Below are 27612 nucleotides of genomic sequence, written 5' to 3'. Positions count from 1 at the left end.
ATTTCCTGATTCAGATCCAAGAGAAAAGTCCTGGGCCGTAAAGATTCTGGAGACTTAAATGTTAAGTCTCGTCTCTGCCCTCCAGTACCGGTGACCCCCAGCAATGTACCCACCGCCATTATCCCTCCAGCACCTCCTCTCAACATTCCAGCCACCTTAGCCACTGCTGTTGCGTTACAACGAGCCCCCGTGCCAATCTATCGCAGCGCCAAGAAATCCAGTACGTCCAATGAGGAGTTTAAACTCCTGTTGCTAAAGAAAGGCAGCAGGACTGATTCCAGCTATCGCATGTCAGCTACAGAGATTCTGAAAAGCCCTATCACCCCTAAAACACCAGGAGAGTCCGTGCAGGAAGGGCCCATTAGACAGGCTGAGGAGCCACCCTCTACGCTCCAAGAGACCCAGGTTTCTGGCCTCGACCCAATCCAGATACCAGGTCTTTTTCCCAGGGCCAACTCTGAGAGTTTTGCATCAAAAACTCTGCCTATGTCGGCTGCATCTCGACAAGGACGTTCTCGGATACCCCCTGTAGCCAACAGTAGTCGCTACAGTACACGCAGTCGCCTCTATACGGCCCCCATGCAAGCCATTTCTGAGGGGGAGACTGAGAACTCAGATGGGAGTCCCCATGATGATAGATCATCCTAAAGCCACCTGATGTGTGATTTCCTCTATTCTTAGCTGTGTCCTGCATTTGAAATGGCCCCTTCTACTTTTCTAATCTTGGATAGCTGTGTCATCAAGGCCAATGGTGTAATTCTTATGACACACTAAATCTGACTGTTGCTGAAATGCATCCAGTTGAGGATATACAATTCTATATAAAGGTGTCAGACTGTTTTGAATCATAAAGGTTATGAAAAACTTGATGAAATACCTAAATACTGTATTAACTAAATAACGCCCTCATAGTAAAAAATGCAAGACTTATTTTGATTGAACTGTCTTTAAAAAAAAAAAAAGAAAAGAGTCCAAAAGGTTTGAAAAATTCTAAAAAGATTGTGGAGTGTAGACAAGATGTGTGTGTGCATGAACAAGCACATGCAACGTCCACTGATATTTCTACTTCTTGTGTTGTGAATGGTGTGGGTGTGTGTATGTCATTGAGGAACTGCTGTCTTATTAAATTTAAAAATTCTTATGACAATTAATATTCTTTTAACTTGTGGTGCCCAAAGCATCAACTTCCTAAACTTCAATGTTCAATAGTCCTGCCAACCAAGCAAGGGTTGTCTCATTATGGAAGTTATCTCTCAAAACAGCACCGACTTATCTATTTCCATCTGCAGACCTGGCATAGAGAGTATATCACAAAGAGCCAATCATATATTTCTTCACATAAATTATATCCAAAAAAGCTGACATGATGCATGTATTTTTGTAAAATTGCTTCTCAGAACATGATGATAAAGTTTCACCATGTTGCATGAACCTATATGGAAACATCCCCTGGATCCTGGTTTCTGTCAACATTTTCGTGGTTCTTTTGTATTATATTAATCTTTCTCTGCGAAAGATTTTATTAACATTTGCACCACATTGCCGGTGATCTGAACTGATTTGTCTTGGATCTGAGTGTCTAATAAGAAGGAGCAAGGGCTTGCGCCTATTTGTCTAAGATACAGGCTAATTCTGGACAATCGCACAGTGGCCTTTCTCTACCAGAGGTGGTTTTAAGCAGGGAATTTATAAATCTCTGCATATATACATGGAGCTGTGCCATGTTTCACCAAAATTCAATCATAAACCCAACCTTGAAATCTAGTATGCTTAGACTGATTAAAACTTTTCCAGCTGCTGGCCAGTCTTGCTGTGCTGACTTGAAGCAAAATAAAAAGGTGCATTTCAAACAGATTTAAATATACCACTGAGTGCAGATGGTGAAAATGCTTTAGAAGGTCCTCAATCGGTTTGACTAGAGGTTCATTTGGAAAGGTTTCCGAGAATCAGCCTCGCTTTTGCACTTCAAGATTATTCAAGAATATTCCTTGAAAAGAAAATATATCTTATAGTGAAATGCATATGTATATTTGTACTGAATATATATATAAAAAAACTCATATCTATATAAAATGACAAGCAGAAATTTTATAAAGAATCAATCTGAGTGTAGCAAAGAACAGGTCTCACTGATAACATTACACATGAATCTTAGCAATGTACACTGTTCTCCTCTCCTTGTTGCCTCTCCTTCATTTGCACTGACCCAGTGTAGCATTAGACAGGTGAAAGCTCAACCCGGTGTCTGGTGTACACCATTTTGTCTTGCACTCCAAACCTCATATATCTCAAAAGCTGAATGAGAGGAGGCAAGAGGAGAAAAGGACTGCACACATCCAATATTCAAAAGTCAGCAGCACACCCATTGCATCACTGCAGCCTTTTCTCTCCCACACCTGGTTCAGAGTGTGCTGTGAACTCTCTCTCATCCTTCAAATAAACATTACACAGTGTTTTACAGACGCAAACCATCATCAGTGGAAAGCTTGAACTCTCACCTGCCTACCACAGCAAACACAACACATATACTTCTTACATCCAGAGACCGTACTTCAATTGAAACCACTCACTGTATTCTGTGAATACCTCAGCAAGCATATTACTGTTTTATTGTAAAAGATAGATAGATAGATAGATAGATAGATAGATAGATAGATAGATAGATAGATAGATAGATAGATAGATAGATAGATAGATAGATAGATAGATAGATAGATAGATAGATAGATAGATAGATAGATAGCAAACCACAACTGTTTGATACTCAGCGAATATCAATTGCAGAACTGACACTGTGTAAGATGGAGAGAGTAAAAAGCTGTGAACTGATTACTAGAATTTTACATTCATCATAACCATATTGCTGAAGCGCACCTGTTCCTGTTCATTGTTTTATTTGTTGTGTTTTCTGTCGCATGCAATAAGCAAAGGGGGGTGGGGGGGGTGGGAGAAGAAAAGGACGCCACCAAAATCATTATTTTTATCTGAGGGATGTCTCCATGAGAAAAGATTTTTGTATTTTCCGTTCAAATGTCAAGTTCAATAGTGTGTTCTATAGATGTACAAACTGTCTGGCTAATTCTGTTCTGTATAGTCGTGATAACAAACAGGGGTTTATCTTGTACTGTATATCTACTCACTGGACAATCACAGGTTATAAGAGTCTGTAAAGAAAATGATATAGAATCTGTGGGGGGGGGGGGGTCTGAACACTTTCGGTGCTGGGTCCTAGTTTCGACGGAGCTGTGGAAGTGAGAGAAATGTTTTCCAGGAGAAACTGATGACTATGTTTAAAGTGCATATGTGTACGCGCCACTTTCGATACAATGTACAAAATAAAGCATAAACACAGAAAAATATGAATTCTTAAATCCAAAAACTAGTTTGGATGCAATCTGAAAGTCACCATCTACTTTTGACTAATAGCTAAATATTTTTGTTTCCCACTAACATTATTACTAATTGAAACAAACTTATTTGTAGGGTTGTAACAGTATTACATGAAAAATGCAATGTGACTGTGAATTGCCATGTGAAATCCTAAAAACGCTCAGTATTTGACCGGTTAAGTATTTGACCTTTTGTTTAGTGTGATTTTTCCGTACTGTACCTGGCACTGATGCCTTAAAGGTATTCCAAGACTGTTTATTTTATTCGTAAGCAGTGGACAGAGGATGGGTTGACACATTTTGTAAGAAAGACAAACTCTGAGGTTGCCATGCAGACTCTAGTTTAGCACTCATTTTGCCCTCTCAATCCTAAGTCTTCAGCAGCTTGGGAATACAACAAAAGAAGAATCTATAACTTTAATGGATTTTTTTTTCCCTCCAATCTGTTTCCAATATCTGCACGCAAGGGGAAATTTGATAACAACCACTTGATATTTTTATTGAGAAGTGTACAGTATGGAATAACACTAAACAGACTTTAAAAAAAAATGTGACACAGAGCAGAAAAAAATAAACACTGGAAACAAACAAAGATGCTCCATGCTTAAAACTAGCTAGGACTTATAAGATTTGAATCACTTTTTGTATTTTTGTATAAACATGTAAATAAGTTTTTAAAGAAAAAAAATGTTGAAAATTCTTTCTTTTGTAAAATAAACAAATAAAAAAATTAAAAACAAAAAAGTTTTTTTTTTCTCCAAAGTTTACATAATTATTTCCAAGCCTTTGTATATTTTGGAGCTGTGCAACACCTTCAGTCTTGCATTTATTTTCCAGGGGTTGGGGGTTGGGGGGGGGGGGGGGGGGGGGGGGGGGTTACAACATTGTGAAAATTCCATTATTCTATATATAGTTCATTTTAACAGCTCATCAGGCTGCTTAGTACATGTGCATAGAGAAAAAAAAAGCCAATAAATGTGATTGCAATGAAATGGAAGGCCTATTGTGTGACACTTCATTTCATACCCTTCAGATCCACATGTACTGAGAGACTCTTCCCACTAGATGGCAGTGTTTTAACGTTCACGCTACAACCTACCAGCATTGACCAACTGTCCTTCGCTGTGGCTGGGCCGCACACTCCAGTCCAGTCAGGCTAAATTACAGTAGGTGCCGATACTTAGACCCTCTTCATTTTAAAATGTCAGGAGAAAAAAGAAACACTGGCATATGAGGAGTAAGCTTGATTTGGCAGACTGCATAACCAAATATTTAATATTTATTTACTAATGCTCTACATTAAATGGGCATGTCTCACAGCAATGAAAAGAAAATATTCAAATCACTATTTTTAGTAAGAATCTTAAACTAGAGGTGATGTACACAAGTATGGACCAATTAAGTTATTATTTATTTATTTATTACTACTAAATGTTACTGATATTTTTGAGTAAATTTATTGTAATTTTGAAACGTAATGCATGGTATTTGGTGTATAATTCTACATCAATGTATCACTACTTCTAAGATCTGAGTATTTCTGCCATTTGTAGCGCACTGGTCATATTTACAATGTCTCTGATTATTTTAAAAAATTATTATTTTCCCTCCAAGGGTATTTGTTTTTCTATCCGTGTTCCAAAACAACAACAAAAAAAACCAAAAAACATTAGCCAAATTCTTAACTCGGGTTCCACATTAGCCTTGTTCAGTCCCTCCAGCTGCAGCTGTCCTTTCATTTTTATTAACTTACTGTGTTATTACTAAACATCTTTACGTTGCTACACCATAAAATTTGTGTTTGAAGCGGCTTACCTATCTGACAACTACAAAAAAAACCAAAAACTGTGGCCTTGGAACGATTACTACTATTGCATATTTCCAATTAGTTTCAAGGTAAATTATTTACTTTTAAAATGAGCTCTACTCTCTTCTAAATCTAACACTAGAGCACATTTTGTCCGTCAGAGAGTGCTGTGCGAAAATGAGACTTACTTTTAAAGACTGAAGTCTTCTTTCTTTGTTTACAACAACACATCTTGGTGCTAGCTGTTAGCCTCTGCACCCCGACTACTTCACCACAACTGCACTAGAGGGTAACATAAAATAAACTAATTATATATTTTAATGTTCTCAATCTGGTTTATGACCATTACCTGAATACTGACCATTGTTAGCGTACTGTATCTACCAAGCTACCACCAAAACACAGTTACATGGAGTACAGAAGTGGCTTATCATCTATAGGGGGCGCTGCTTTTGGGTCACACTTGAGGGTAGGAGCTGATGTTATCATTTGGACTGGAGGACTTGTTGACTTTAGAGTACTTGAGTATTTCCCTTTCTGTTACCCTGCTCTACAGATGCCAGCATGTGTTTAAGTTTGCAGTTATCAGCAACAAAGTGGCATACACGAGTGGACCAATTCATCCAAATTCGCACTATTTAAAAAAAAAATGCAGAAGAGTTACTAAATATTTTTGAGTATTGTTTATTTTTGCTGTATAATTCTACACTGTTGTATCGCTACTTCTAAGATCTGAGTACATCTTCTGCCATTTGCGGACCAGTGGTCATATTTATGATCTCTTTAATTATGAGAAAACCTCTTTCATTTATCATTTGTGAATTATTTCCTCCAAGGGTGTTTATTTTTTCTAACCCTGCTCCACAAATAGCCTGCATATCTGTTTGGTTCACTTTGGGGAGCAAAGAGCTCTCTCAGGGCAGTAATGTAGCTATAATGTTCTTTTTTAGCTATTATCACTTCATATTAAATATATTGTCTGATTTCCCCAGATGGTTGTGAGAAGCGTGTGTGTGTGTGTGTGTTTTAACATTGCTTCTCACATAAATAACTGTTAATGGTGGGAAAGTGGAGCCTCCAACAGGGGTCATTGTACAGTGAGCGTAGCTTGCTTCACAACGAGGAAGCAGCATGACTCCTAAAGAAAGGGTGCTGCTGGTGAGCTATTTGAATTTGCTGAACTTTTTAACAGTGATTCCTTCTGAACTGTCACTTTGCTTAAATAAGACATCCATGATCATTGGACTCTTGAACTGCTCTACTTCCCAAATAGTTGGGACTGGACCGCACTGCAGTGTCACAAGAAAAAACTGAGGGGCTCAAGGATGATCATTGGGATGGGAGCAGGAAAATGTGGATACCCTACACAATTTTTAAAAACGTTGGTGTTTCCTCACGAATTAGGAAGCCTTTTTTTATGTCTTTAATAAGCCTGCGCTCACAGCTGCTGTGCAGACCTTGTTCTCAGATCTCAAACACTAAGATGACATAAACAAATGTTTAATCGTGTGAATGCATATCAAACAAATTTAACAAACATCCTTTGTTGAACATACAGTAAAAAGTTGTGTGTGTGTGTGTATATATATATATATATATATATATATATATATATATACACACACACACATATGAAATGCTGCAGAGCGAGATGACAAGGCATAGAAAATATACATAGTTGGTTGTTGTGCAGTCCCTCTATGCTGTAGTAACGAACACAAAATTCTAATGGTGTAAAACATCTAAGAAGAAACAAACCTGACTAAAACCTGAGATTCACATTAAAGCAAGACGGTTTCAAGTATCAACTTGTTACCACTACAGGAGAGCAACAGTGTGAAATGCAGCTACAAAAGACATGATTTGGTTTGAAAATTGCTCTGAAATGTTCAGAAAATGAGGATTTCTGCCATCAGGAACAGATAAATACTTTGAGACTTGCAAAGAATTACTCAGACACAATATCTTCCCATATGCAGTTATTTGACAGTGCACACAAAAACTATGTCAGGCAGAAAGAACTGATTACACTTACGCTTGATACACTTTGTTACAGTACAAAATGATATAAAAAAAACAACAACTTTTTATCTCAACTTTATACAAAAGTTTCTCCGTCTTGTGCTCAACCAGGAAAGAGCACTTTAACTTCCTGTACAGCGCTCAAGCTCGACTTGCTTTTATTTTGATGTCAGAAACACTTATAGCATTCCAGTCATTGTACGTCTTGTGTGTATTTAATGTTTTGACTGTCAAAGCATAATACAATCATATAAACACATCAGTGTTCAAGCTGAGACTAACTAGCTTGAATGTCCTGCCGCATACAGACAACAGAAGTGAGAGAGAACGAGCTCCTCAGCGACTGTTTCTTCTTCGTCTACAGCCTGTGCCGCAGCTGATCAAAGAGTTTCTTCCAAAATAATCATTTAAATAGAAACAGCGCCGAATCTGCAAAAATGAGGTCGTTTCTTACAAAGATTATAAATGAGGTGTTTGATGACAGGGGGGAAAAGACTTCAAGAAAGCAAGACTTCTCCAGTATTTCCACATTAATTTATACAAACTAACCGGGGCGCCCCTGCTGTTCAGTACCCAGCAATAATGCTCATGACTTCATACATTCACTGGCATGTATACACTAAACCCGACAGTCTGCAAGAGATGCAGTCATTTAGAAACTTTTATTGCCTTGTTAGAAATTATGCAGCGAGACGTTCACCGCCCGTACCTGAACTAACCTTCTGAGTCTTTTGTGCAGAGCAGCCACCCTGAAAATCTGACCAGGGAAAGAAAAAGCCAGACAGGAAATAAAAAAATAACAATACAAAACCTATAGTGTACATCTGTGAGCATCAGTAGAGGTAAGTTGATAAAGACTGACATATTATGGCATCCAGTTATTCAAAATAAGGCAAATGGACACAAACATAAACACAATGACCTATGCTCAGATATCTGACACTAATTACAGCTATGCAAATGCTGCCTTCAGGTACTAAGGTTAACTTCATGTACTTTAAACTGGTGTCTGTAACTTTAAGAACACGCTGCTTTCAAGTCAGGACAGTCACTGGGGAGTTTTACTGGGATTTCCATAATGTATATTTTTCCTTAAAGGTTTAGACTTTTGATGAATTTCCCCAAATTCACAGCTGCTTGAATGCTGTTTCAAAGTGTTTTCCACAAATTCTCAGGAATGACGGGGAACTCGTTATCACGTTATTATTTTTTTTCAGGTTCCTAAAACCCCCAAATTCACAAAACGTAAGGATAACATGACCTCAGTGTCCTCATGAGTAGCTACAACTGTGGTTCACGTGGACTCCACTGCATTGTATCACTGTTTGTTTGTGTGTGTTTTGTTGACAGTGATCATCCTCTACTGCTTGGTCTGCTTCAGCTTCTCAATGTGATGGCAGAGTTTGAGCGCCGGGCCCAGCTTCAGACCCATGTATTTCATAATGACGTCACTGCGCAGCAGCATCAGCGCCTTCCCATCGATCTCCTGTAGGGAGAAGAAGACATTTTCAGCTTGCTACATGCTACATGCTTCCTCCAGAAGTATGTGCTTTTAGCTCATGAAAGCAGTGTATTGTGTATACTACTGAAGACAACCAAGAAGAAGGTTAAATTAAATACTCACATGCTTCCTGAACAGTTCCACATGAGGCCCCAGAGTTTGGGGATCAGCTTCTTGGACAAACCGTACGACATCATCAACCGACCAGGATGAAGCGCTGTTTCCTGAGCCGTCTTTGTCCTGCTTCATGTGGTCTGGACCTGTTGTTGAGCTAGCTGCTGTAAGGTGTGAGGGCAGAAGGAAGGAAAAGCAAATAAAGAAATATCAAAATCATTTAATGTTAGGGTGAGCTGTTAACAAAGCTTTAATATTTGTGCCAAAATCTGTTAAAAGTTTAAGCCGCAATAAAAATTAAAAGAGGAAATAAATCCCGTGTCAAACCTCAGTGCTTGGCTGACTTTCTAAACTCCTGTGGCTTAGCAAAGGGGGGATATTTGCCAGCATAATAGTTTAATAAACACTTGCCTTCATCTCGCCCTGGTGAGTGCATCTGTGCATGTGTGTATTTGTGTGCGTGTTATCAACCCTACCCTCCACTCGTCTGTGTGTACACACTGGGCCAGGTTCAGTGGGGTTGGAGCTGACTCGCCGGAGAGGTGGCGGCGTCTGTGTGTGTCCGGGGTAATACGGACGCTCCCTCTTGGCTGCTCTGTAGTCTGATGTGTTGTGAAGGGGGCGGGGGCTCGGATTGGGATCCTTAGAGGAATCGTTGTTAGGCAGGCCATTCTCAGCAAGAGACAGCGGTTCTGTTTCAATAAGTAAAGAGAAGGAGATTGAGACTTCATGGGCACAAGAAGAAAAAAAGCATGATATATACAACGACCGGTTGACAGACTCATTAAAAGGAGGTGTGTTGAAATTTTGCATTGACTAACTCCACAGTTTGTAATACATTTAGGAAAAAAACTTGAATCTTGCCCTTTATTTAAAAAAAGAAAGAAGGAAAGAAAATAACAGCTCTTCACTTTTACAGTTGCTGCATGCATGCATTTCCCCCACCTGACTTGGCCCTGTTGTAAAAGCGTGCGTTGTTGCTGTAGGGGCTGAAAGGCTGCGAGCTGAATAGACTGTCACTCTCCAGATGTTGGCACATGTTCTCCAGGAACCGCAGCACAGAAGAAGCACTGGAGGCAGAGGGCAGCTTCACATAGCGGATACCATGCTCTGAGCGCACTGGGGGCAAAACATAATAGCTATAAGTCTGCATGTGAGCGTGCGCACACGCACACACACCATATGCACTCACAGCTAAAGAAAACAGCAGATGGTTTTGGGTTAGCAGCACCCTCCATTTATACACCCGCATATTTCACCCAATCCCACACTGCACTACACCCTCCCATCCAAGCCAAGCCTGCACAAATCCACAAATTAAAACCCCTCTTTTCCCCACCCAACCTCACCCACAGCCTCCCGATCCGACCCCCCCAAGGGAGACTCAATCCCAGAATCCCAAACCAGGTTAGACGCACATGTCACTTCTTATTACAGACACAGTGCTCACATCAGCTGCTGCCACAGGCACCATCTTTTCTTCCACCTCTCTCTCCTTTCTCTCTCTCTCTCACACACACACACACACACACACAGTACGCTCATGTGTGTTTAAAACGATTTCACCTGGCTGATTGCCCATCCAAGACATACAGTGTTGGAGAACAGAAATGAACTGGCACTTTTTTTGAAGAAGTGATAATTAACATTGAATGTTTTGGGAAATATGCTCTTGTCAGTGCTCTCATAGTTTGATCTGTGACCACATGTGCGGATGCAAACCATCATTATTTTTTTTTTCACTTTTCACAACAATCACAGAAACAGGACGTAGCATGATACTAAGACAAGTTTTAAAGATGTTGATTGGTGGATTTCATTGTTCCTGACCGTGCTGGGTTGGATTCCTCCCTATCTACGTGTTAAGATAAATGGCTGCTGGTTTAATGTTGCATTAAACCTTTAACAATGCACGTACGCGGTAAAACCTCCTTCGATGTAGATTATACCATATTATGTTGCTCACAGATTATCCCATGGTGGTCTACTGATTTACCTCTAATGACCTCTCCGCCTGTATGGGACTGGCTCTGTAGAAATGACAGCAGTATAGAGGGCTGGTATGTGCAGTCCACACAGGCCTGAACAGCCTGCTGAAGGACTGCATTGACTGGAGCTGGACCGAAGTGGTCTGGGAGTTGCTGCACTAGTTTTCGATCAAGATGCGGGCCATAGTCACCATGCTTGTTCACGTAGACACACACTGGGATGGCACAAAAATAGAAAACACTGGTAAAAAGCAAAGAAAACTAGACATTTCTTTAAAAAAAAAGTAGAAATAGTGGAATAATAATTTTAATTGCAGTAACTGTTGGATCAAACTTGAGTAACTGAAACTTATATCCACAATTTATCTACACTTTAATTTGTGTGCACTTAAATAGATAAAACAGATTCTCCCCTTTAGTCTACACTTAGTAACCCATTATGACAGTCATGTTTTCATAAACTGCAGTCTCCATGTATGCAACCTTTGACTGGGCCGCTGAAAGACAGACATGTCCCAAAGCTTATTTAGCATTGTATTGGCTGAAGGTTCCGGGTCACCGTAATCCTGAATAGTGAACCCCTGCTTCACTCTCAGGTTTTCTCCAGGAATCTCTCTGTATTTGGCTGCATTTGTCCTTCCTTCGGTTCTATAGTCCCCTTTACCCTTCTGCAAAGACGCGCCCGTCTTAGCAAGCTGAAGCATGCTTCCCTGTAAGGATGGTATTAACCCAAAGATGAGTAATGCCTGAGGTTTGTAGAAACAGAGATTTCTGGCACAACTTCACCACTTCCAAGGTGCATGGAGAAGAGCATAAAACCTGAATAGGTTCTGTAGTATACCGAACAACTTTCCTATTTGACTTATATGTTTCAGCTTGTAGCCTTCACCACTCTAATGCCTGCGGTTTGCCAGGCAGTGTTTCCGTTGGTGGCTCATCAAAGAATACACTTACTTTCAGTCCTTTTAATGCCATTTTGCTCATTTAAATCACCCGGTAAGTAGATAATGTATGCTACAATCACCTTACACGCTGACATACTGTAATTCCTGTGCTTTAAACAGAGTAAAAGTACCCCACCTCTGTGCCTAACCAATGCCATTCCAATCTGGTTACTCAGTTTGGTCATACAACCAACTATTTAAACAGTTCTGCTCCTTCCATACCTCTTCCATTTTCCAATTATTGTACTCCTAAAAACACCCAAAGCTTAAGAAATGGTTAATGTCCCCACAGAGGTCTACAGAGACTTCCCTGAACTTAATGGCTTGAGCGATATGCAGGGTGAATTGAGGGAATTTATGCATGTGTCTGTAAAATTAATATATATACATATATGTCCAGTCAAGCAATTCAGTTTGCCGGAGGCAAGTTCTAGACAGATTAAATGATAATTTAAGCGAAGAGAAAGTGTGGGAGCAGAGAAAAAACATTTAATGTTTTTACATGTTTATATCTTCAATTAATTTGTAAACATTTCTAAAACATGCTTTAACTTTGTCATTAAGGGTTACTGTGAGAAGTACAATATGAAAAAAAAATCACAGTTTCATCTGATTCATGTTAAAATCTACAAAAATAAAATGTACAAAAAGTGAAACATTCTGAATAATTTTAATCAACTCTACTGTAAATATGAAGTATTCAGGGATTAGTGTGTGTGTGCGTGTGTGTGTGTTTTACCTGTGCAAACTACATTTGTGCTGTTGCTAAGGTTGTTGTCCACTGAGACGTGGCTGACACTCAATCTGGTCTCTGGAGGCGGAGCTGTAACTGATGATGTCCCCAGGGACTGTACCACCCGAGGCTTCTTCTGCAGCAAAAAGCAAACAAACCCTGTCTCATTAAATCTCAGTCACGTACAAAGGCCATCAGATAATCATTTATGAATTGTGTGTTTTAATTCTTCTTCACATGAACGGCACTGCATACAGTGACTTTTAAAGTAAGGCAGTTTTCAACTCTACATATTTATCATGCTTAATCTTTTCCAAAAGCTCCTCCAGTCTTTCCTCGAGTAGTCAACTTTTGACCATATTTTCTCTTTGTCACAACCATTTCTGTCATGGCCAGGGTCACTGGCCAAGAGATTACAGCTCTTGTGACATCTCACCTTGTTCTTAGGCTTGGGTCCTCTCTTCTTGTGTGGTCTGGGGGCCAGCTGAGTTTCGGTGCTAGTTCTGGCTGGGCTTTGCGATGCTCCATTTACCGCTGCTGCTGCTGCTGCTTCTGCCGCTGCTTTCAATAAAGCAATAGTCTGGGATTTGGGACGACGGCCGCGGACACCCTTGCGAACAGGGAGGGGTGGCAAGGGGTTGGGTAATCGGTACGAGGTCTGCATGGAGGAGGAGTTAAAAGAGGACCGACGAGTAGATGAGGTGGAAGAAACTGGGGCGAGCAGGGCACCAGGGAGGGTAACTAGAAAGAAAGAAGATATGGAGAGAGAGAATGAGAGAGAGAAAAAAATGGAAAAGATCTAAAAGATTTAGGAAATACAGATAATAATTCTCACAAAAAAGATGAGTATATATCAGTGACGTGCAGTCAGGGGAGGCAGGTGAGGCACGGCCTCACCTGTCATCGTGGAAATATAAAATTAAAAAATAAATTAAATGGTTATATTCATTCAGTGATTTGTATTTTAAAGTTCTTTTCCATTTAACTACACCATTTTTAGATTAGTTTTTTCAAAATCGCTGAATTTGCCGGTCAAATACTAAGAGACGAACGGTGAGGCACCAGCCCGGCGAGCCGCACCACGGATTGCGCAATCCGTGGTGCGGCTCAGTATAGTCATTGCCAATGACTACTAACTGTGCTGGCATGCTATGCAGTGAGACCGGATTACTTTCCCTTTGCATGTGGCTATTAAAATGTTCTAACACTTTTACTATATGAACTAAATTTCCATATTTTAGCTGGTGTATATAATGCACAGTTTTTTTTTTGTTTTTTTCATTAACAACTGTATGTGTGTGTAATGCATTCTTGTGTTGAGCGATCATGAAACTGCTGCGAAGAGACAGTAGGTGAGGCACGCAGTTCTCGTGCCTCATGGTAGGGGGCGCTGGTGATCCCAGGGACTCTACGACTCCTCGGCGGCAAGCTACCATAAACAGTTAGCAAGGCCAGTTAGTTTTTCCTGTTGCTTGGCCTTATGTTCAACATGGAAGATTACATAACTCAACTGAAAGAATTTTCTAAACTGGACTTTCAATCGAAGCAGAAGATAATAATTAAAGGAAGACCAACACCGGAGCTAAAAGGTTTGCTTCAGACTATGTTAATGTTAAACAAAACAACTGTTGCCAATCAAATGGTGAATAAGCTATATGTTTGTAAATCTGATGTGATGACGTCAGTGCCTCACCAGTCACGACCCTCACCGCACGTCACTGGTATATATATATATATATATATATATATATATATATATATATATATATATATATATATATATATATATATATATATACACATATATATATATTTTTTTTAATGAAGTAATCTTTATGCAGTTTAGTTATGAAAATAAGCAAAAGCATCAAATCAAAATGCTGGAACCATCAAATTTTTGTATGTCGTTTGTTGTTTTTTTTGTTTGCTTTTTGCTTTCAAAATGATTGAAATTATCTGCTTGTCAAAATATTTGCTGATTAACTTTTATTCAGTTGGCCAACTAATTTTTCAATAAATGATGATGCTTTACACACACAGCATCCTAATTATATTTACTCTCCACCCATACTGAGGCTTTAAATTAAGATGTGCAGAGAATCCACTTTGCTGTAGGTCCTTGAGCCAAAGCACGGAAAACAAAAGTTAAAAGAAACACAAAAGCCGGGGGAAATGAATAACTGAGTCCTGCAGAGGAGATCCGTTTTGATTTTTCAGAGTCCCCTGGGATTGGCAGGTCCTTTATCTTGGGCTCCTCCCCGTTCTCAAATCAAAGTCAGAAGTCACGAGCCCCCAGAGAACCGCTTTGAGTTACCAGCGAGGAAACAAAAAAAGTTTACTGTGGTGTAAAAATTAATTCTTTTTCACACACCTCTTGATATAATGGGAGTATTAAAATCACCAGCACGCTAATATACATTTTTCACACAAACATATACAGTGATATGATTCTTTGCAAGAATCCTTTGAATTTGGTTATTTCAAAAGCTGGGATGAAGCTATTCAGGCTACTTTCATAGGAAAAATCAGAATAAATACAACTATACATCTGAATTATATACACAACCATATATCTGAATCTGTAACCTTAGGTGAAAAGTAATTATAGAAAAAGACACTAAAACAGGCTACTCATATATATATATATATATATATATATATATATATATATATACCCAGTAAAACTAGGCTAGCTCTGCAGATTTTGTTGAAAACTGTATCACCACTTTTTATGTCAACATGGCTCAAGAACACTTTTTCAAAACCTTTAGACATTACACTCCCGCTTCTTCAGCTGTTCAGGATGTTGTCAGATGTTGTGTGAAGTGTAAAATCTAGTCGCTGGCATCAGTGTTGTGATATGTAAGTAGTCTGCCAAAGCCGACATCCAGCAGTGTGGGATAAGCTTGGGATGATCACATATACGTGCTTCCCGGAGCAGAGATCCATCCTTCTTAATGTCTTCATCCCCTAATTCTATCCAAATAACAGATTTCACCTCCTCCAACTCAAAAAAAAAAAAAAGAAAAACAAATTTTGAAAACAATTCACAGATGATTTGCAATGTTAGTACTTTGCCTATTATTAGAAAGAAATATTAGCTACTTCAAAATCCCAATCAGCAGGTGTTAAAATAGTAATACAGTGACAATAAAGTGAGAGGAAAGGTAGCAGCCCCCACTGCAAAGAAAAAATGACAAAACAGTGGCACCAGCAACCCTTTTCCTTCTTTATTAGCCTCAGCATGACACTGTGATATAACCATACAATTACCAGAGTAAATGTGTGATAATACAGAGAAAGAATGAAAGAAAAAAAAAAAAAAAAACAACATCTCTTATTTCAATACAAATGTATAGCTTAGTGAGAGTAGGGGCCTGAGAGTGCATGTTAAAGCTCTCAAGGGGTGAAAGCTTTCATTAGAGCCCTTGACTGAAGCAATATGGAGCGACTATGGAAGGTCTACAGTATTCTCTGAGGGGCCAGTCTGGGCGCCCTGAAAGCTGCTTAATTGGGAAATGACTGCAAGTCAGAATAGAGCAGTGTCTTATTTCGGTTGGGGGGGGAGGGCTCACTTACTCACCAGGAGCAGTCACACAAAGCGTGCTCGGAGAGCAGCAGAGACACCAACCTGCACGCACAGCGGAACACTTATTCACACTGAACTCAGAGTATAAACCCTACAAAGGCAGATCAAAATATGTGTGCAGGGTACCAGTCAGTATCAGTGGGTTTAATTCACCGTGGGGAATCTCGGTCGGGGTTCTTCTCTGATCTTTCCCCGCTGCAAAAAAAAAAATAATCCATTCACATACGTGACAGCAACCGACGCCACATGTAACATTTCCACACCAGTGATTAATGTCATATTTTATCACATACTGGTTTTGTCATCACATTTATTTTTTTTTTTAAATGATTGAGCCTTTCAAAAAAAATCTGCTTATAAAATGTTTTCATTGAGTGCTGCCACTGTGGGAGCATCACATTCATATGGTCTGTATCAGTGAAGTTATATGATGTTTACACTGAGCTAACCCAACCCGATACCCTCCTCCTGAATGTCATTTCACACCCTGTGACAGTTTCACTGCACAGACTTAATGACTGTTCCACATTTAGGAAGCTGCATGTAAGAGGGTGAAATAGTAACAGCTGCATGTCTGCATATGACGTGAAGACCATTTTCCAGTGCATCACATTAGAGCTATAGGGCAAAAAAATAAATGTAAGACAAGTGTACAATGATCAGTCGTATCATTCAGCCCACTGATAGGTAAAGCATTTTAAAAAATATTCATCTCTTTAAAGTGCAATGGTGTGCTGCAAAGCCGTGGGTCCTGGCCTTTATGTTACTTTGACTTGTGCAACTCATGTAAACAGAGACCCCAAGTTATTCACCCAGCCTCAAAATTCCCCAGCTCCCCGAACCAACGTCTCAGAAAAAAGCCCAATCCACAGGACTCAAATGATCCGAGGTACAGATGTGATAGGACACCCTCAAAGGTCATATGTCCATGCCACTGACACGATGGGGACCTTCACACTATTAGGCAGGTGATTTTGAAACTAATCTGTCGCGCCGAGGCCAATGCATCACAAATAAACGCAGTCTTGTAATCAAATCAATCAGATTTCTCTGTAACATAGTACCGTTCCCGCACTCAGCAATCACATTACAGTCACTAATGTACAATCATGTCACCTGCATTACATGAGTTCTTTATCTGCATAATGCCTTTACCTCAGTTTGTGTAAATTTTATAGGAGGGTAGATGTGCATTTTTTTTTAAGTTTGTTACAAGAAAGGACAAGAAGAATTTATGTATATTGCCCTAATTAGGGGGCTTCTAGTGGACACATGTAAGGGTTAAAGTTACACTGATAACTGGAAATTGAGTAAGTTTGCATCTCAGCCGGTGATGCAGTGTAACACAAAAAGTGATGCAAGAATAGGTAAAATAACATTGTTTTTTTTTAAATAAGTAATGTGTAATATACTTTCTAAAATATGGGACTGGCAAAGGTTTGGTCATTTTACAATGATAAATATTAATGAAATAAGGAAAAAATTTTTTCAGGTTGTATTTTTTTGTTTTTGTTTGTTTGGGGTTTTTTTGTGCCATATGAAAAACTGAAAATAACGAATACACAAAAAGGCAGAAAAAAAAAGCACCTGAATGTGATTTATGTCATTAATAATCATTTTTGTTTAAAAAAAAAAAAACACAAAACATCCAGATCAAGAAATACAAAACAGGAACAAACAAACAAACAAACAAACAAAAAAAATCACAAGTAGTCCTGACAAAAAAAAAGCAACAAAAAAAAGTCTGAGCAACACACGACTAGCATGTACAGTGTAATACAACAGAGCCATATGGTACTGATCATGACTATATAATTCCAGCTCGACCCACTGACCTGTGTAAGCAACCGCCCGAGGAAACACGTGCGTGTTTGGTAAGAGTGTGTGTGTTCGTGCACGCATGAGAACGGCATCATAGAGTGAGAAGTGTGTCTGCTGTCTGGGGGGGGGGGGGGGGGGGGGGGGGGGCTGGGGAAGAGGGGCCCCACAGACTTCCCTCTCATCTAATTACACCACGCACGCATGCACGCACACACACACACACAGGCTGTTCCTTTGAGTGAATTTATTACAGTGCAAAACTCATTGGATGCAGATTTAACTGTGACACTGTGTAGAAAGCAGAAGGGGAAGTTGAGTGTGTGTGTGTGTGTATATATAGTATCGGGCTTCATGTAGTTTAAACACAAAAGCGCCAGTGTGTGCGCACACACGCACACTGCGTGTGTGCGCACACACTCAGCTTCAAAACAGGCAATGTAAAACAATGAAATTACTCCTTAAACTGACTGTATGACTTCAAAAATAAAAACAAGTACATAAAATCAGCACGCAGAGAATGTTTGATGTGCACTAATCCTTCTCTGAGCCTTCTGCAAACTGATTCCTGATGCCTCACGCACAAAAAGACATGATGAAAAACACATGGAGCTCCAAACTTAATTACAGCCAACAATAACGTTAAATCCTCAGACTCTTAGTCAGTCTGTCTGGCAGTGGTCACTAGTCTCTAAAAATGAATTTGAATGAATTCAGGTGACTCAAAAAGTCATCAGGCTAAACAAAGAAAATGGTGTGAAACAGCAGCTTGAACCACTTACACCACATGAGTCCACTACACTAAACAACTTTCCTGTCATTGTTGGATTACTTTTCACTTCCCTTTTTTTTTTTTTTTGTTTCTGCACAGCAATATGATAAAGGAAAGCAGGCGCTTTCTCATAAACTAAGCAATTATTTCAATTATTATCACCAAGAAATATTATTTAGGTTCTACAAATACTACTTCCTGTTTTGAGGAAATTCGTGATTGTGCCCAGCATTGTTAGATTTTAGGTACCTTCCAGTTAAATCTCTCACATGTTAAAAAAAAAAAAAATGGAGAGAGAGAATTATAATCTCATGAAACACAGTGAAGCACAGCCCAATCAGAAACATGCTACTGCTGCAAAATCACAAGGCAAACCATAGCTGATGTCAACCTTACAAGAAGTTTTTTCTTCATTTGTGCAAACAAACAAAAAACTTCAACTTAATAATAAAGAAAGCCAAACTCACCAGGAAATCCCCACCAGGGAAAAGAAGAGCTTCACTTCTGCAGTTGTGGCTTTCGTAGTAGTAGCAGTATTAGTAATACTGGAAGTTAAGGCAGCCGCGGTGATAGTAACAGTGGTATGTGTAACAATATAGGCACTGAGCACAGTTGCTTCCTGGTTCTCTCTTTGAAGCGACTCTTTTTCTTTCAGCCCCTTGTCGATTTCTCCCCTCTGCCTGTTATTTCCTCTTTGTAACTTTCTCTGATATCCTGTCCTCATCTGCACTTTGTTGTCTATTTTTTGCGTCTCTGTCAGCTGCTTTCTCAGTTTGTCTCCGTGTGCCTTTCCCCTCTCTCTCTTTCTCCCAGCAGAAGCCCACAACAAAGCCCACGCTGCTCCTGCTTCTGCCATTGGTCAAAGCCGCTGCAAAGCTTCCCTCCCAATGAATGAGTAGGAGGTGGGGTGGGGGGGGGGTAAGATTTGCATAGGGGTTTGGGAGGAGTAGAGAAAGGGAGGGAGGGAGGGCAGGAAGAGTGGGTGGGTGGGGGGAATTGAGTTGAGCCCTTTATTAGTGTTATCTGTAGGCTACATCGACAGTCTGCATCAGTCACCTGCTTCTAAGCAAGCCTCTCATGGAGGGGGAGATGAGGGAGGGGACAGGGGTTAATGGTGGGGCTGAAGGAGTGGATGGGGGATGGGAAAAGGGTTGTGTGTGGGGGGGGTGGGGGGGGCTGGATCAGAAGAGTCCTGATTGAGATGGGTGAAAAGGGGCAAACTCCAGGAGTTGGTGCACACACAAGCAAGCTTACACTCAACACAGAAACACACACACAGAATCATGCTGTCACAACCGAGAAGGAGCCCCCCCCCTCCTGTCAGTGTAACCCTAGCCTATTCAGACATTCTCCGATGAAAGATGGTCCAGCATCAGGAAGCGGTGGCATAGTCGGATATCACCCTCACTCTGGAACAATGCAGAGCAGAGCAGTCAGAGGAAGCCAGCATGGGAAATGTCCCTTCAGAGATATCTTAATCTGCTTTTTAAGGGGAAAAAAGGAGTGCTGATGTTGCACACTCAAGAAAAAAAAAACTCTCTGATATCAATGTGTACAGCACTGTGTTTCTTAATTCTACCAGACTAATAGATGTATGTTCATTTAATATTACTGTACTTTAACATCTGCTCTGGTAAGAATGCTTGCAGTAAATTCATTTAGTCTTAAAGAATATGCCGATTTCTTTCATTTGCACAGATTTCTTAAAATGTCTTCGGTGTACGTTAAGCATACTGCAGGTATAATGTGAGATTTAGAAATAAATAAATTTAAATCCCGTGCATAGAATCTAAGATGGCAAGAAGTATTATTTTGCCTAAAACAAACAAAGACCGCTGCTGTGTGTCAGTGTCTGCTAACACAGAGACGTGCTCTACCCTTCATGCATTATTCAGAGTGAACAGACAAATAAACTAACACAAAGACGTATCACACCAAAAGTTCAAAAAAGAAGAAAAAGAAAAAAAAAAGCAGGCATAATGACAAACGCTTACTGTACAAAAAGGAAAATAATTACACCCAGTCTTGGCATCCTCTGTAGCTTCTTTCAAAAGTATGTAGCGGGGTCACAACAGGAGAATTTTGATGAAAGCTAATTAGAAATTTTAAACGTAGTAGTAATTACAGAGTCTCTCACTCCTGTTCTCACATGCACAGATAATTATCAGCTCATTAACACCTCAACCAAGCCCTACTTATTCACTTATTCGCATCCAAACATGGTAGCTGTCTAGTGATTTACATTATTATTTTTTTTTCCCCGTCAGATTGCACACAAAGGGAAAACCTCATGCACACACAGACTTGGAGATAGTTTCACAAAGAAGGGCTGTGACTCTTGCTTCGATCGCTCTAAAAACAGACGTTAAAAGCAGAAGTTTCCTCTCTAAATATCTTTTTTGTTTTCAGTCACTGTTCTTATCAGGCCCCGTCCTATTTCAGTCACTCTTTTAGATTGTTTGTGTGGCCTGTTTGTCCGTTAGTGTAAAAAAGCAGCACTAATTTATGACAAATCCTGAGTAAATCAAGTTCTTAAACAAAGTCTGGCGGAGCAGCACTGTTAAACCACTCAGTTATATTCATTTCAGAAGGGGGTGGGGGGGAGTCATATGGAAGAATTCGGGAATTGCAAAGACATTTCACTGGAAGAATGCACAAAATCTCAGGGCACTGCAGACGAGGCTTTCTCTGTCCTTCTGTTAACTCGTCTGTCACACTCAAGATTGCTTCCAAATGAAATTACTAACAATGGCCTCATTGCTGCAAAATTCAAGTTGATTGCTGCACTCACTCACTTGCTCCACCACCCTGAACCAATATGTCGCTATATCACTGTGAAACTTGTCGGAGTTCATATAAAGCAAGAAGATTACACGCTGGCTGTTTGAGTTAAATTAAATTAAATTAAATTATCTTCATTGTCATTACCACAAGAACAACAAGACAACACAGCATGTCCATAAATTGACACAACAATTAAGAGTATTATTTTTTGCACAAGGTGATTCCCAAAGAGCTATCAGCTGAAAACATGGCATGGTGTGCAGTGTGTCCTTAAAAAAATCGAGTAAATTTGACAAGTGGAAGACAAAAGAAGTGGCAGGCCTAAAAAGATATTTTCAGTAGTTGAACAATATCTGAAAGTTATGTCCTTAAGAAATGGGGGGGGGCACCTTCTACTATTCACAAAAGCCTCATCAGAAACGGTTTCAGTGGAAGGTTGGCTGCCATTCTTAAAGAAGAGAAACAGGGAGAAAAGGCTGAGGTGTGCCAAACTACACAAGAGCTGGAGTGAAAATCAGTGGCAACAGGTCTGGAATTTTAAATTGGTTGGTCAAAATTCATGGAATTATGAAAACAGAAGAGTAGCATCAGATTTTGATCCAGCATGAAATACCATCTTGGAAATCTTTGATTGGCAACGGCAGCTAGCATGCAAGAGAATCAAGGATATTTGATGCTCTGAAATGTCCTTCAAGAAGCCTGGAGAACGTTTCCTGACGACTACAGAAATGACAAGAAAGTTGCCTCAGAGAGTTCAGGATGTGTGAATAAAGGTGGTCATACTAAATATCGACTTTCAAGCTCATTAGAATTGTACAAACTTTGTTTTTGTCTTATGCTGTACTTCCATGTATGTTTGCACATATTTCAATAAATTGCTGCACCTATTTATCATTTTCCAAGCAAACTATAAAAAAATGAGGGGTGGCTCAAGACTTTTGCCCAGCAGAATATTTGTTTTCTGAAACAAGCCTATGGTAAACTCAGAAGCAAATAGGAGAATGTCACATAGTGACAGCTCTTCTCACCTTTAGGGATTAATATTTTGTCACCTTAATTCATGGAGATATAGTAGGTTTCAATACACTCTATTGCGATAAGTATTCACTCACCCATTCAAATCATTCAATTTAAGTGTTCCAGTCACTTCCATGATCACAGCTGTAATAAACCAAGCACCTAGGCATGCAGACTGCTTCTACAAACATTTGTGAAAGAATGGGTCGCTCTCAGGAGCTCAGTGAATTCCAGCATGGTACCGTGATAGGATGCCACCTGTGCAACAAGTCCTACTAAATATTCCACAGTCAACTGTTAGTGGGATTATAACAAAGTGGAAGCAACTGGGAATGACAGTAACTCAGTCACTAAGTGTTAGGCCACATAAAACACAGACCTACAGATCTCCAAACTTCATGTGGCCTTCAGATTAGCTCAAGAACAGTGTGTAGAGAGCTTCATGGAATGGATTTCCAACCAACGCAGCTGAAACCAAGCCTTACATCACCAAGCACAACATGAAGCATTGGGCACAGTGGTGTAAAGCACGCCGCCACTGGACTCTAGAGCAGTGGAGACGTGTTCTCTGGAGTGATGAATCACACTTCTCCATCTGGCAATCTGATGTACGAGTCTGAGTTTGGCAGTTGCCAGGAGAACAGTACTTGTCTGACTGCACTGTGCCAAGTGTAAAGTTTGGTGGTGGTGGAGGGGGTATTATGGTGTGGGGTTGTTTTTTCCGGAGCTGGGCTCGGCCCCTTAGTTCCAGTGAAAGGAACTCTTAATGCTTCAGCATACCAAGACATTTTGGACAATTTCATGCTCCCAACTTTGTGGGAACAATTTAGGGATGGCCCCTTCCTGTTCCAATATGTGCACAAAGCAAGGACCATAAAGACATGGATGAGTGAGTTTGGTGTGGAAGAACTTGACTGGCCTGCACAGAGTCCTGACCTCTTCACAAATGTGCTTCTGAAAGAATGGTCAAAAATCCCCATAAACACACTCCTAATCCTTGTGGAAAGCTTCCCAGAAGAGCTGAAGCTGTTACAGCTGCAAAGGGTGGGCCGACACAATGTTAAACCCTATGGATTAAGAATGGGATGTAACTCAATTTCATATGCGTGTGAAGGCAGACGAGCGAATACTTTTGGAAATATAGTGTATGTTTGTGGTGGACAGAAACATAAACACTGGAGGCTGTAAACTTCCCTGCCCCAGGACTAAGAACATGCTCTGACAGAAACGTAACTGTTGCCATTCATCAGCTATGAGGACAAAACCCGAAGAAAGACACACACACACCTTCCATTAATCAAGACTGTTGGTCTGGGTTATTTAAAACCACATGCTTCTTCTAACAGTGAAGACCAACAAGTGGGCAAAGGGGAGGAAATTGCTAGATGGGAGCTGATGACCTTAACAGCAAACATGGAGAGGATTGATATTTATTACACCTGCTAAACTTTGTTTAGAAACCCCAGTTTCACAGTCAACAGACGACCTCAAGAGCCATTCGTCAATGTGATCTTGATGGATGGCAAATGTCTAAATATCTGCCAAAGAAACTAAACAGCTGAACTCTGAACATTTTGCATTCGATAAAATCACATGGAAACACACTACGTAACTGCTGAGTGTAATTACCACATAATGTATCCCGATTGATAATTAATAGCTCGGCACTGCCTTCAATAATAATATGAACTAAAGCTTTAATTTCCACAGACTCCACAGACTAGGACTGTTTTGTATAAGTGAAGTCACACATGCCGTCACAGAAAAATGGCACAGCACTTAAAAACGCAGAGAGAGAAGCAGTATACCGCTGTTCTATCTTAAGAGGTTTCACACAAGCGTGTACATTTAAGACATTTTTACATAGTCAGCGAAGCATTTATAAATTAAAGTATTTAAACAGCTGAAATAGTGAACAGAAAGACAAAAGCAGAATGCTGACATCTTTTGTGATATGTTCAGGGGTTCAAGATTATTTTTCTCCACATACACTGCAATAACATTTAAGACATTACGTCTCACCTCTCATATTTACTTCAGCATTCTGAACGCAAAATAGGACAAATAAGTTCCTTCAAATACATGATGTTACAGAGGATTTTAAACTAATTTGTGTTCTTTCCGGGCATGCGTGACAGAATCTACATCTCTGTGGGGAAAACAATCAGTGATTGTGGTTTGCTCTAGCTGCCACACAGCTTTGTCTCGTCTTCAAAGGGGAAAGATGGAGGTAAGAGCAGGCCGAACAACCACCCATGAAAAAAACAGCCCGCAGTTATGGAAAGCTGCACTAATATATGATAAAAAGAAAAGAAACTGGAATCTGCTTAAGCTGCGTCTTCAGGGAACTCTGTTTACTCTGTGTGGAGGTCAGAGCGCTGGGTAAGAACCCCGCCAACAGAGCCAAGTCAACACACACACACACACACACACACACACACACACACACACACACACACACACACACACACACACACACACACACACACACACACACACACAAAGAACAAATAAAACTGATGCCTTGACATTCCTAAACTGATTTTTTTGCTGTTGTTGTTTTGTTTTTTTATACTTTTGTTAAACAACCTTGATTATGGACACAGTCGAGTGTCTGAAAGTCTTAAAGTCTTGTGTCGCTGCATAAACTATATTCTACATTTCCAACTTCTGCTGTTTGGTGCTCACTAAAATAATTTCTGTGAAATGAAAAAAAAAAAAAAAAAGTGAATGCTGATTTGTTCCTTGTTTTGACCGTCCCTGTGATTACTCTAGAATAGGAAACTGGCTGTGATGGAGGCTCTGCTCTGTAAGCACCCTTCTAGCTCCTATGATTTCAGACAAGAGAACAATATTTAAATATTTTACATGTTTTAAAAACAAAGTAACAGTTGGGAAAAGACAGCAGCGATTCTGACATTATTAACTGATAACTACATCATCATCATTACTGGTGAGGTGCTTTACCTGAGTATTTACATTTTATACTTATTTTTATAATCTTATTATACTATAACTACAACTAAACAAACGTATGAGTATAACCAGCTCTTTTTTAAAACTAATGATAGCTGGGCGCCAGGGTGGCTCAGTGGAAAAATCCCCTTTTTCCTTCTTAACGTCTGTTTTCAGTCATTGTTCTTGTCATATTCTGTCCTATTTTAGTCATTGTTTCAGATTGTTTGTGTTGGCTGTTGACTGTTAGACTCAGTGTTTGCATGAAACTGTTTTACCATAAAAGCCTAACCAGGGGCAACATCTGCAAACTTGTGGCTAGAAGTCCTACACAGCATGGCTCCATCTATTTTCTTGCTGCTTATCCAACCAAGGGCGCAGAGGTACTGCAGCCTATCCATGCTGACACTGGATGAAAGGCAGTGTACACCATGAACAGGCTGCTAGTCCATCACAGGGCTAACACCGAGAGGCCATAACTCACATCCTCATATGAATTATGAGGGTGAAGATGCAGCCTTTAGCCCAGAAAAGTCCTCAGCTTCAAAGCAGAACCTTCTTGCTGTGAAGCAACCAGTGCTCCCACCAGGCTACCCAGTCACAGTGATATCTTTTAAAGATTTTTTTTAGATTATTATTCATGGTAACACAATTTTAATAATAGTTTTTTGAGCCATTTATCAAACTTATCGGTTTTGGACTGTTGGTTGGGCAAAACAAGTAAAATTTGAGCATTTGAGAGAATAAGCAAAAAGTCTGTTTCTCTCTTTCTCTCACGCACACACACACACACACACACACACACACAAAATCTACATCAGGCATTAAGATACCAAATATATCTGATTGCACAAACAGCTCCAATCATTCCCAAGAAGGAGGATGGTGGCATCCAAATCTAGCCAATCCAATAAGGGTAAGAGTTAGTGGGTGAGGCTGAAGCTGCCATTACAGGTTTCTCACAGAGCTGAGGCTGAAGGACCATCTCACAATAAATGTTTACACCACAACAACCTGAAGAAATGCAGTTAATTTCACTTTATCAAACAACAGACCCACTTCAAAAGCTGCCACTGTTACATTTGTGCACTTAGCACCCTCACAGTCTGCTACAAGTCCAGTTCTCTTTATTTTATTTATTTAATCCTATTTGCATACTTCTGCACAAGTTTTTGAATGCTTTAAAGTTCTGCACATCTCATTAAAAGCCGGTTACAGTCCCTCCTGCACACAGTAAATCTCTCACAAACAAACACATAAAATGTGAGCAAAAATGTGAACAGAATATGAAACTAATCTGATCAAGAGTTTCAGATGCGTTATGACGCTAAGTGAAAACTGAAGCTCTGGACCAAAAAAAGCGCTCCTATTTTAAGACAGAGACTGTCTGTGTTTATAATGGCTCTAATCTGGTTCACGCTGCTTCTTACCATTAAAGAGAAGTTAAAAAAAAAATAAACTCAAGGCTAAAAAAAGAGAGGTGAAAGCACACAACAACCAGGTCGAAACTTTGGTTTTTCCACTCACAAAGTCATCTCTGCCACTCTGAGCTCACGACTCCTTTGTGCTCTGCTGCTCTCTAGAGGCCAAAATGTGTACTGTCCAAGATCTGTCCAACATTACCAACCAGGACCAAATATATAAAGGGTTATTAATTAATAATCCAGGCACTAACCAAGCCCAACTCTGCTTAGGCTTCTGAGATTAGCTGAGACAGGGTATGCTCAGGGCACTATGGCCATAAGCCACATGAAATTAAAACATGTTAAAAAAAAAAACAAAAAAAAAACACACAGACACAACTGCTTCAAAAAAATCACGACAAGAAAACGTATCAAGGAAAGCAGCACTCACAGAAGTTTCCCGGTGGTTGTAAGTTGTGTTTTGTCAGGGCACACCAGCCGACAGGGAAGATGTCTCTGGAGTCGAAGGGGCACCAATAGTCAAAGGCGCCTCGCCAGCCGTCAAACATGACAAAAATCTCCTGACCTCTGACCTCACCCACTGTGGCGGGACAAATCAGGTAAGGGTTCTTCCTGTCCACTGCCTCCAGCTTCATACCAGGCTGAAAGTAGCTTTTAGCAGGGCTGGGCGGTTCCTAAATAAACACGTGAACACATTGCATGCAAATAAAATGAATCCTGTAAATCCAAAGGAACTATGTTTGAATGGCAAATAA

At 40.0% G+C, this 27612-nt stretch overlaps 2 protein-coding genes across 3 annotated transcripts in view; one reads left to right on the top strand and one right to left on the bottom strand.

Annotated features, from left to right (window-relative positions):
- Positions 1 to 1306, top strand: part of nhsb (Nance-Horan syndrome b (congenital cataracts and dental anomalies)) — a 64817-nt gene extending 63511 nt beyond the window's left edge. The window contains exon 13 of the mRNA XM_030723583.1: positions 15 to 1306. Coding sequence (XP_030579443.1) covers positions 15 to 648 — 634 coding nt within the window. The 3' untranslated portion in view covers positions 649 to 1306. The remainder of the gene's footprint in view (positions 1 to 14) is intronic.
- A 5513-nt stretch (positions 1307 to 6819) lies between these two features.
- scml2 (Scm polycomb group protein like 2) overlaps positions 6820 to 27612 on the bottom strand; it is a 34733-nt gene continuing 13940 nt past the window's right edge. For both annotated transcript variants that reach the window (XM_030726439.1, XM_030726440.1), the window contains exons 7-14: positions 27288 to 27531; positions 12935 to 13239; positions 12505 to 12634; positions 10830 to 11036; positions 9779 to 9952; positions 9310 to 9525; positions 8843 to 8997; positions 6820 to 8704 (exon numbers count right to left, since the gene is read on the bottom strand). In XM_030726439.1, coding sequence (XP_030582299.1) covers positions 8579 to 8704; positions 8843 to 8997; positions 9310 to 9525; positions 9779 to 9952; positions 10830 to 11036; positions 12505 to 12634; positions 12935 to 13239; positions 27288 to 27531 — 1557 coding nt within the window. In that variant the 3' untranslated portion in view covers positions 6820 to 8578. The remainder of the gene's footprint in view (positions 8705 to 8842; positions 8998 to 9309; positions 9526 to 9778; positions 9953 to 10829; positions 11037 to 12504; positions 12635 to 12934; positions 13240 to 27287; positions 27532 to 27612) is intronic.

The sequence above is a fragment of the Archocentrus centrarchus genome, chromosome 3 (assembly GCF_007364275.1).
Source record: "Archocentrus centrarchus isolate MPI-CPG fArcCen1 chromosome 3, fArcCen1, whole genome shotgun sequence".
Classification (NCBI taxonomy): Eukaryota; Metazoa; Chordata; class Actinopteri; order Cichliformes; family Cichlidae; genus Archocentrus; species Archocentrus centrarchus.
This window is presented reverse-complemented; position numbering and strand designations above follow the sequence as displayed.